Source organism: Papilio xuthus, unplaced genomic scaffold, assembly GCF_000836235.2.
Source record: "Papilio xuthus unplaced genomic scaffold, Pxut_1.1 DF827777.1, whole genome shotgun sequence".
Taxonomy (NCBI): domain Eukaryota; kingdom Metazoa; phylum Arthropoda; class Insecta; order Lepidoptera; family Papilionidae; genus Papilio; species Papilio xuthus.
The window spans coordinates 3,674,794-3,686,259 of record NW_013530872.1 but is presented as its reverse complement, the minus strand read 5'-3'; the positions used below and the strand labels follow the sequence as shown (position 1 = coordinate 3,686,259).

At 31.7% G+C, this 11,466-nt stretch overlaps 2 protein-coding genes across 3 annotated transcripts; one reads left to right on the top strand and one right to left on the bottom strand.

Moving 5' to 3' along the window:
• Positions 1 to 222: 222 nt before the first annotated feature.
• On the top strand, positions 223 to 7,018 carry Mapmodulin (acidic leucine-rich nuclear phosphoprotein 32 mapmodulin). Of its 2 annotated transcripts, XM_013309475.1 has the most exons (7): positions 223 to 689; positions 2,231 to 2,607; positions 2,927 to 3,018; positions 3,206 to 3,343; positions 4,205 to 4,273; positions 4,628 to 4,750; positions 5,134 to 7,018. In XM_013309475.1, the coding sequence occupies exons 1-7, from the start codon at positions 642 to 644 to the stop codon at positions 5,211 to 5,213; spliced, it is 927 nt and encodes a 308-aa protein (XP_013164929.1). In that variant the 5' UTR covers positions 223 to 641; the 3' UTR covers positions 5,214 to 7,018. The 2 variants fall into 2 exon arrangements, with proteins under 2 accessions (XP_013164929.1, XP_013164928.1); XM_013309474.1 differs by lacking the exon at positions 3,206 to 3,343 and having other exon boundaries at positions 229 to 689.
• On the bottom strand, positions 5,730 to 11,458 carry Orc2 (origin recognition complex subunit 2). Its single transcript, XM_013309472.1, has 8 exons — positions 11,293 to 11,458; positions 11,049 to 11,216; positions 10,722 to 10,919; positions 10,309 to 10,400; positions 9,814 to 10,005; positions 8,976 to 9,504; positions 8,479 to 8,712; positions 5,730 to 7,581 (listed from the first exon to the last, which is right to left on the bottom strand). The coding sequence occupies exons 1-8, from the start codon at positions 11,348 to 11,350 to the stop codon at positions 7,382 to 7,384; spliced, it is 1,671 nt and encodes a 556-aa protein (XP_013164926.1). The 5' UTR covers positions 11,351 to 11,458; the 3' UTR covers positions 5,730 to 7,381.
• Between the last annotated feature and the right edge of the window lie 8 nt (positions 11,459 to 11,466).

Genomic DNA, 11,466 nt, shown 5'->3' with positions numbered 1-11,466 from the left:
GCATCTGCTATGACTAAAACCACACCATACCATCACCTCCTCCTCAAAATAAAAATTAAAACACATTTTAAATTTAAATTCATTTATTATTAAATAGAGCAAATTAATCTTATGTACTATTTATAGGTTATTTAAAAGATCGAACGTAATAACAATATTATTTTATTTTATTAAAAAAGATATTAAAATTATAAAATATATAAAAGAATTAAATTCATTAACACACCACACTTTTTCAAATTCCGCGCCTTTTGTCAATCAAGGCAGCAACGTTACAATAGCTGTCAAAACTGCCAACATTTCCAGTGTACTTTATTAATTTTTCTAGCAAATCAAACGTTTTCGTGACTTTCCCAAATACAAAACTCTCTTATAATACTTTTACTACGAATAACAATATTTATTTTAATATTTTATCCCTTTGTTATAAGTTTGTTTATAATAAATTGCTCAACGGCGTCGTATCCGGCCTCGTTAAACGGCCACCAGGCGGCGCCTCTAGTACAACGTCACTCGTGTGTAATGTGTATGTATAGTTTCCTTCTGTTTTGAAACCCAAGCAAGCTTAGTGATTTAGTTCTTTTGGTAATGTAATAAGTGATCCGATAGTGCTAATTGTGTAAAACTCCAGATTTGCTAAGATGGAAAAAAGGATTCTTTTGGAGCTTCGGGGAAGAAATCCCTCACAGGTAAATAGACCTACACTTCGTTATATCGGAATGTTTTGTCGATACGTATTTCGTCAGGCATTTAGGTGTTACAATCCAAAAACGTGATTACTCAAAATAAATAATTGGCCTTTTGTATTTCAAACCCGAATTTGGGCTTATAATAGACTGTTGGTCTTTTTAGATGTGGCGTTATTGTTTATAACGATAGCTATTACCGATTGTTACGTCTCATACATGTCCACGTTCTAATGTTACAAAGAGTTTAATTAAGATAAATATTTCTCCTTTAATATTTTTCCTACATACTCTAAAATAGTTCTAAATACACCAAAGTCTTAAATCTCTCAAAATGTTCATGTAAAATAATGTTCAATTTGAGGTTAAGTATTGAAACGCTCTAGACGTAATAAGTGTAGCTGAAAAGCAAACAAAACGATGTAAAGTACCAACAAGTATTAACGTAGCATGTACATTTAATTCCTTGTAAAATTTACATAATTGTAATCAATCATAAGTCTGATTACTTTTCAGCCTTACACTACTAGAATAACCGTGTGGAGTATTATTATCCCCTTAGAACTGAGATTATTTTAATCTTACTCTCATCTATAATCATAATTGCATTATAATACATATTTATCAGTTGCATTGCATTATTTTTGCATAGTGATTTTACGGTAATATAACTACTCGACATAATTTCGCGCCCTTTCACCTATCTCCATATTTTCTATAAGATAAGCGAAACAAAATGAAGAGTTGATAAAGGTTTTTGTGGTAATTTTACTTAGTTTGTTTATGATTGTACCAAAAATGTTATTCACGTAGCAACAAAATTTACTTGCATTTTGTAAACGCACGCCTTACCAATACAGCGGCCATTTTTATTGCGTCGCGATGATTCGTGTCATCCGCCATTGCAAATTGAGAATTTATCTAATTTAAGCGTCAACTAAAACACGGCATAACGTTTTGTTAAAACAAACGGTTACATATACACATCCATTTTATATTCCCGTTTGGTTTTAGCCAATTTAATCACTTGTTTGTGGGATTTTACAAACTACGACAATATGAATCTTTGACAACTCACACCATTTTGACGTTTTGATTGGCTTGACTTGAAAAATGCGATCAGAGGCCAGTTGTAGTACTTATTTCTTTAAAATTGTAGTGTATCTAATGTTATTACTCATTCTAGGAGTGAAAAAATCATCATTAAATTTTCGTGGCGTTTAACTTAACCCTTTTTCAACATCTATTATTTATTGTGTACAGTTGACGTAACCTAACAACAGAATAGGGTTACTAGTTTAAAAAAATAATTGTCTTAAAATACAATATTATTCATAAATTTATTATTGTACATGTAATAACACTACTTCAAAATAATAAAATCACAGTTACATGCTATGACTATTTTTAGGATGAATTTAATATATTCACATACATTGCAAGGCATTTGGAAGCCCTGTTTTTAACCATTTTTAAACCCTTGTGGAATTCAGGCTAAAAATGATTAGACTGCAAAAGGATAACAAAATTTAAATTGGTTTCAGGTCAAGGAGTTAAACTTAGACAATTGTAGAGGCAATGCAATTGTCGGACTTACAGATGAATATATTAATCTAAAAATACTCAGTCTCAATAACTCGGGACTTACAACACTGAAAGGTTTCCCAACACTTCCAAAGCTATGGAAGCTAGAGCTCTCAGATAATAGAATATCTAGTGGACTCAATTTCCTACATGGATGCAAAAAGTTGACTTATTTAAATCTTTCTGGTAATAAAATCAAAGATTTGGTAACTTTGAAACCACTAGAAGCTTTTGAAAAACTGAAAAACTTGGACTTGTTCAACAATGAAGTAACTAATATTGAAGATTACAGGAGTAAAGTCTTTGCTCTACATCCATCACTGAAATATTTAGATGGGTAATGTATTTTTGTTTTTATATTATTAAACTAGTACTAATACTTTGCTGCTGATTTCATTACATTGTTTACTATATTTTTTATTCTACTAGCTGATAAGAAAACTGGTTAAATAACTACTACTATACTGTAGTATACTTCACAATAGTAAAGGGGAACATTATCCATGGTGCTAAGTTATAATTATGTTAATTATCAATCTGTTAGAAGATTGTCTACCGTCCTTCAGATGAATGGGGCATATGAGATTACTGCTTTTGGAACTTAATGAATTTATCTTCTTGTAACTGTTGTTTATAATTTTGTTCTTAATTTTTAGATATGACAAAGATGATAAGGAAGCTGAAGATAGTGATGCCTTCAGTGGTGACAGTTACGAAGAGAATGGAAATAATGACAGTGAAGAAGATGGTAAGTAAATCAAAAGTTATTATAGTAATACATATTCTAACTGTGAGTTTTCACTGGCAGGACTTGTAAGAAAACAAATTGTCTGTGAATAGGGAAAGATAAAAATATCAAGATAGGAGTTTTGTTAGTGGAAACTCATGGTGTTATTCTTCAAAACAGTATTTATGTTAAATTTGTTGGGTTGCAGATGTGGATATAGATTTGGGTCCGTTGGTCATTGACGATGATTCCTTGTCACAAAGGCCGACAGAGACAAAACCGTCTCTACTAATGTCAATATATTCAGTTTATGGTCTCATATTCCACATGGGTTACCTATTAAAAAGTAAGCATCCTATTATTAAATAAGTGATGCTTTACTACATTTTATCAAAGAAAGCAAATTTAATGATAATAATTTAGAAAAATGTTAAATTATCATTGAGTGTGCCAATTCAAAAATTATTTCCTAATTTCAGAGAACATTATCTTAATTGTTCTTTTTTATATGTGATGCAAATATGATTTAATTTTTTAGCTGAGAAGAAACGTCAACAGTTCTTAGCTAAAATTATTTTTTATTTGTTTTTTTCTTATTGTGTTTTGCTTGTAGTGGTATTAATTAAAGAAAGAGTGCAGAATGCATCTGTTCCTAAATATATTTCATTTATTACCATATTTAATGCTGTACGTTCCCATTTTTTTAATAAGATTTAAAGATAAGAAAATAATTTTTGATATGATGTCCTCATATTTGCTTTGACTGTTGCTTCAATACAAAATAAGATACCATTTAAAGATTAATCTTATATTTCACTGGCTTGGGTAGTTTGTTTGTGATGTCCTTAAATAATTAATAAAATATATTTATGTTAGCATTGTTGGTCAAACCGTCAATATTGAATGAAGTTGTCAAACAAGGATTACTCTTAAGTTTTGCGACACATGCATCTATTACTACTTTTCTCTTCTCATGATCTTTTGGGAAGCCTAAACTGTTTTACTGAATGTTTTGCAACTTATGTGCCAAAAGTAATTACATCTCATTTGAAATTTCCATAAAATTCTTTTGTTGCAAGGGTTGATAAATGTATTTCTTACTGTGACTTCACAATTTAAGCCAATGCATTGGTTTGCATAGTAAATATCTGCAACCCTTTAAATTTATCGGAATGTTACATATTTGTTTTCTTCCTTGTTGTTACAGAGTCTGATGATGATGTTGAAGAAGAAGATGATGAGTTATCACTTTCTGAAGTCTACAATGAGAATCTTGGTAAGTTTTCAATAAATTTATTTGTAATAAAAATAATATGTATTAGTTAAAATTGATATAATTGGGCATAGTAAACATAAAAACCATTTATAAAAGCTTAGCTTGTCCTAAATTAAGTCAAAAATGAATCAGGATATTATAATAAATCAGGTACAAATTAATTAACAATTACTCACTTAAAGAAAATAACTTAACTACATTGATAAGTGTAGATTTACATTAGGGTGACCATGGAGACTGATAATTGCAGTTACTCATATAAATTTTATCTTTTCTACTAACAATATAGCTCAAACAATGGCCTAATATGTCTTTATGACTTACATAGTAAAATTATTCTGAATTAACTTGTAGAGGAGGAGAGCTCAGCGAGTCCATTGTATGAAGCAGAAGGATACTTGGATGAAGAATATGATGATTTTGAAGATGGTTATGAGGAAAATGATGCTAACGGTGAACACAACTCCAAAACACAGGGTAAGAATATATAATGCACTGAGCTGTTAATGTTCTCAATAAGCGTGGATTTTCACTGTGTTTCCGAAACATTACAGTTTTCTCTGATTCTTAAAACAGGACATTAACGACAATATGTTTTTAGAAATGTAATGGCAATGAATACCCATGGTTAAACTATTAGCCAAAATAATAAAATTAACATTATTTTACGTTATGCAATTTAATCTGTATACAATTTTGATTGAACTTTACATAGGAATGTTATGAAAAGTGAGTTTAGATAGGTAACCTAATATATTTTTATATTGTAACTTCATTCATATTGCAACAATACTAGTTACTCTATTATGATGTTGATATGTAAAATAGTGTTTAATTACTGTTGTTACTGTTACTAACAGAGGGCGCAAACACGCGGGAGAACACCGAAGAGAGCACTCGGGGTAAAAAGCGGAAACATGAGGACGACGAGGAAAACTGAAAGTTGCCTTACGCGGAGTTATCTTACTAGTTTGTAAGTGTACAGCGCTCCGATACATCGGACAATAAAGCACCACAAATTGAACTGTTCCCCGTAGACGAGAGATTGTTATGATCCGGAGCGACCGTACTGCGGAATGTTGCGTCTATTGAGAGGAATCTGTAGTTTGTTGTCCGACAAGTTAATGTTTCAATTAAATTGTTTATGTAATAATCATTTTTTATTCTATTGAAATGCTTAATTTTTAGTCTAATCATTGAATTGAAAGTGCATGGATTTTAGGGTTAAAAATAGCTCTCGACAAATCTTAAAAGTATAAATAACAATTAGCTATAAGTGAAATGATTTTTTTTTAATGATTCCGATGCCTTTTGACACATGACGATTATATTCCGATGTGGGTATTCCGCCTGTATATTAATATGACCAACTATTAGACTGGTTGAGACATATTAAATATGAAATAAAATTCTATGTCGTGACGATTTTCATATTTATGTACAAAAATGAAAACACAAAAGCAAAGAATAAAATAAAATGTTAGTAGGGGCAAACTGCATACTTTTGATTGACTTGTATATATTATTGTGTTTGAATTTATTTTATTAATTGATTTTAAAAATATATTTACTCTCTTGAACACCATTAATGTTAAATGTCTATGATTTCACTTGTAAATTTTTAATAATTATACATTTAACCAACGCCCGCCCGAGTTTTTTACGCTTTCTCCACAAGGCAAAAGAACGAATTACGACAAAACATCTGTTAAGTTGAATACCATAACAAGTCTGTGATTAACCTCAACTTGTTTTCGATATGCTGTCTTTTTATACCATATTTTAATGTTTCCAATGTCTAAACTTGTATAAAAAACATATTATTTTCTCACATATTTGAATAAATAACATGTTTTAATACAGGTGTAATGTTGACTCGTGTTTAATCAATTTTGGTGTGTTCCTTTGCTGAGTGGCGAAAACCGTGTGAACATCAGGTTTAATGCAATACAGTACTAAGAATCAATTACATAAATACTTTAAAATCACGGATTGTACAAACATTATTATTACTATCGACATTTCTAAAAAATCTTATTAAAATATCATATTTCTCTAGTTAATTCTAATCATAACTTTGATTAATAAAAATATATTATATATTAGTTACAAAACACATGGAAATATTTTCTAATGTACATTACATAACAAATAAATTATGCCTATGGCAAAGTTATCCATATTAACATTTTGCTATACATCTAGGTCAAGAACTTTGTTTTGTAAAATTTACAAGTGAATCCTTCGACGAAACTTAGATATAATTTTGTACTCGTGATTTGGACGTTATTGAACATAGATGGTGATCAAGAGTGAGCAATTTTAATATGTAATAGATAATTGATTAATTCAGGCAATGTGTTAAATACCCAAATGATATCAAAATTATATTGCAATCTCACTAATGATAATTCCGCTCATCAGTGTCGACAAAGAGCGTAAACAAATCAACTATCGTATCAAATACTAGGGCGTCTGATGAGTTAAGAGAATATTTTTCTACAATATATTTAAATCTTAAAAAGAGCAATTTATGCACTTGTATCAATGATAGTTATGAAATGTTCGGTTGATGCGTCATGGTGAATGTGCCAGAGATATGTTGAAGAGAATTTTTAGTTAATAATTTTATTGTATTATGTAAGTCATTAAGTTTAAGTAATTTACAACTTGGCCTGTTGATATATATTATATAATCCTATTAAGACTTTATTTCTGGGATTGTAAAATAAAAACTGAACCTTATCTTATAGTTTTATTAAAACCATATCTTTTTTTTTTAATTTCTAGATTGAGAAAACTATATTTTCACATCCAAAATTTAATTTATATTTCATGGATTTTGGCACTGAGTAGTAATTAGATTTTTGCATTATTGTGAAGATAAAAAGAGATTATTTGATATAAATGATATGTGCCTTAAAAACACATAAAAATTTGGGTATTGCATAATTGTAAACCCTAAACATACTTTTAAAAAAAACTCTTCATAAAATAAAAATTCTTGAGAAAATATGGACCACATTCAGATATGAATCTACAATAATGTTTCTATTTTGACTGGAAAATTGTACCATTTTAAAAGTAATAAGACAGCAACATAGTAAATTAATTATCTTGCTCTTCTAAAAACTGCTGTAATAATGAACTGTCAATGGGTATGATATAGTTTTCACCGCCATCATATGTTCTTTTGATTTTAACCAGCTTGTGGTCGAGGAACTCGGTGAGTTGAGCTCTGAGCGCGAGGTCGGAACTCACCAGGAACTGCTCTCGACACTTTGAGTACAAATCCTTGAAAGGTAAACCTGAAAGTGTAATAGTACACAAGACTTTAGATTAAATGGCCTGTTTTTCGATGGCCACCAGCGAATATTTTACTTTACAAGTCGTAAATTAATACATATTTTCGTAATGTAATGGTATGGGATGCAACCTGTTCAGACACGCTGGCCCCTTCCCATCTACATGGAACCAACAACAGAGCGGGTGCGGCTTGTGAAGCGGCTGAAAATGCAAAAGCATGCAAATACAGGGGTCTAGGCTCCGAATATCATTTTGTCCCATTCGGCGTCGAGACCCTTGGTCCGTGGGGTCCTAGCGCTTTAAGACTTTTTAAGGACATTTCCAAAAAATTAATCGACATCACAGGGGACCGAAGAGCTGGCAGCTACCTCGGTCAAAGAATTAGTTTAGCTGTACAGAGGGGGAACGCTGCCAGTATCTTCGGGACCTTGCCTAAAGGGACTCCTTTTATTAACATATTTTAGTTAATTATTCGGTTTTTTTTTTAATTTTATTTTATATCCTAGATTTAAGAGTTTATGTATTCATAGAAATAAGGATGTAAATAAATATTTTAATATTTTTCGTAATAAAATATTTTTTATCACATGCTTTGACTGACATTATGCAGAAGCTTAGACACCTGAATTCCCTAATGACAGCTACACAAAGACATCTGCAATTTCAGATCCGTTACAATTCTTTCCTTATAAAAAAGGTACGCAAAATTATGTGGTCTAAAATTAGGTCTCCATCTTACTAACTCATCAGGCTGTATGCTGAATTGCTTCCCCTTGATTTCTGTGTGGTCGTGGTATTTCACCGGGAGAGCCAGACTATTTGTGCACCCCACACCCACCGTATTGTTGTGGGTTCTACCATTATTAAATGTGATTTAAAACATGCAGTGTTTGTTGTACCTTGATAATTTTGTTGCTTGTGGTGGTGTAGCTGGTGCCGCACGATGAGGTTGTAGATGCCGCGCGCGTTGGCGGTGAGCGAGCGGTGTACTGCGGCCAGTGAGGCCAGCTGCAGCGCTCCACCGCCTCGCGCCGCACTGCCCGCCGCCTGCGCCGTCTCCTGCGCGTACGGCTCGAATGTTGTCACGTCCCACCATGTCCAGCGCAGCTTGCTCAACTTGCCGCAATCCCACACTGAAACAGTTTACAAAAACTTATATTACTTGCTTCATTACCTTTGGTAATAACAAACATGTATGCATGTAATGCCCACTTTGTTATGACTTATAAACTAAACCATATGAACAGTTTAGATAAAGATGTTAGATATATGCACCGGAGTTTCATAGATATCTTTTAACTCAACATAGTAAATACGTCTTTTTCTCGATTTTCAGCAGAAGTAATTGAATGTATGTTTATTTTCTAACTATATTGTATAAAAATTTACTACTCACAGAGTGGTGCATTAATATGATCGATAGTTGCAATCATATGAACATTCTTCAGTTGTGCCAGACTAGCTAAAATCGCCTGTGACTTTGAGTTACGTAGCATATCTCCGTCTATATTATGTACAATCAAGAACAAATCAACATTGTTTTCCAATAACTGGGAATCAATTAAATCAATCGTATCGCCAATATTGGAGGGTACTCTGGAATTTTCTAGCAAATCTATAACTATCGTCTCTAGAATACTTCTGATTGTTAAACTGGGGAAGAAACCATTTATAACAATACAAGGTTGGTCGTTAAGGTTCTTGGCTTGGAACTGTTGTAAGACTCCACGCTTGGAACCCACTCCATATAAAATAACATTGAAATTCTCACTTAATACATATAGCCATCTGTCAAATAGATGCTCATATGATTGTACTAAATCGGCTATCTTGTGCTCATGCTCTTTTGATATATAAATAGTTTCGTTTTCGTCATTCAAGTTCATATTCTTAAGTCTGGCGAGAGTGTGATCTGATGTTGTTATCTGAAAACATAATAAGGATTAATAAAACAACTCAATACTTTTCAATACTGTATGGAAATAAAATTATACACATGGAATACAAAATATATTACAGGCCATGTTTAAAATTGGCAGATGCAACTTAATCCTATTGTTGATTTAAATGTTGTGGCTCTAATGAAGAATACTCAATACTCAAAAAGTAGACACTTTAAAAGAGATTTTAATTGGTTCTTTTAGGATCACTTTGTTGTCCGTCTGTCTGTCTGTCAAGACCTTTTTTTGACATGGTCATAAAAAAATTTACAAATTGATAAAGAATATTCATACCTTTTTACTTGAATGCATCAAGAAGTAATTATCAGGAGTAACAACATATTCAGAATCTTTTGGCCTTGTCCTATTGTCCTTTCTGTTTACAATTTGTACTTTTTGTGGTGAATGTGAAGAACTTTTCTCATTTTCTTCATTACTTTCTTCTTCTTTCTCTTCAGCAGTCTCTGGCGCAGAAGAAGAATCTGACTGGAAAATTAATTGGTTATTTCATTATATCTTATTAATGTAATGTTTTATCATCTTTTAGTAGTGTAGGCTAGAGTAGCACAATAGAATGATAAATACATAATGTGCTAAAAATCTAAAAAAAAACCAACATAATCCTTAATCCTTACCAATATTAATATTATAAATGCGAAACTAACTCTGTCTGAAGATATTTCTATCTGTCTGAAAATACGTAAAAGTTTAAGTGAATGTTTTGTGAGTTTAATATGTTTTTTTGGTCGCGGGCGTAGGCAGTAAAATATATAACATCATTATATGTACCTCATCATAACTTTTATCAGGTACAAAGTCACTGCTGCTTCCATCAGAGAAGTCACTCTCCGAACTCTCACTTTGCACTTCCCTCTTTATTCCTGTGGTAGAAATATTTATAATGAATACACTTATTTTGAACATGCTTTAAAACATGGATGCTAAATAATTACTATTAACAGTAAACCAGTAATTAATTTAGTTTCAAGTCTCTGCAGAGAAAAATAATTACTATAGTTTGTAAGCCATTTGAGTACATATTTGCTTGTATGTAGTATGGTAGCTTACTGTATGTGGCGTCAATAAGACTTTGATGTCATAATATGACTACACCACAGTAATGACAGTGTCATAAAAAGTCAAAGCCCAGTGAACTCCTTGTAGGCGATAGCAATGGAGAAAAATATATAAAGAAAACTTACTCTTTTTTATGATATCTGTGACATGCCTAGGAGTAGCCTCAGTAGTGCTTAGGAGACGGCTTGTTCTAGACTTGCTGGGTGTCATCAATGGAGAATTGCTTACAGCTGCCTTGACTATGTTCTGTAGGTCATTCTTTGTGTGCCGAGATTTAAATTTGAATATATCTTGCCCGTCAACATCATCACTGCAGAACAAAGCTATAAATACATTTGTTTTTAATATCAAAATATGAGAAACATTTATGACTTTTGTAAAAAGTGAACTATCAGATTTTTTTGCAACTTCAATGGGCAACCACTTTTTACTTCTAATAGTTTATTATTTACCTGTAGGTTTTTCCGTGCATGATCTCTTAACATCTTCCTCTTCGGAACTTTCATATTCAATCAGGCTTCTTCTTTTTGTTGGCGTTAACTCCATATCGCCATATTTTTTTGGTTTGCTACGTATTCTTGTGCTTCGTTTAGGTGTAAATGAATTTTGTCGACTTTTATCTAAAATATTAGTTTATAATTAGTAAAAGAACCATGACTTTATTATTTGTATTTTAGGCAAAAGCCAAATGCCTACCCTCTATTAAACTATCTTCAGTTCCTGATGAAAACCGAATTCTATTTCTGCTATGCATTTCTGTATGATGTTTTAAATATATTTCTCTTTTTGGATTATCTTCACTTGTTCCACGAAACTCATAGCCGCCAAATTAGAAATTTAAAATTACTTTTTTGACAGTGACATTGACGT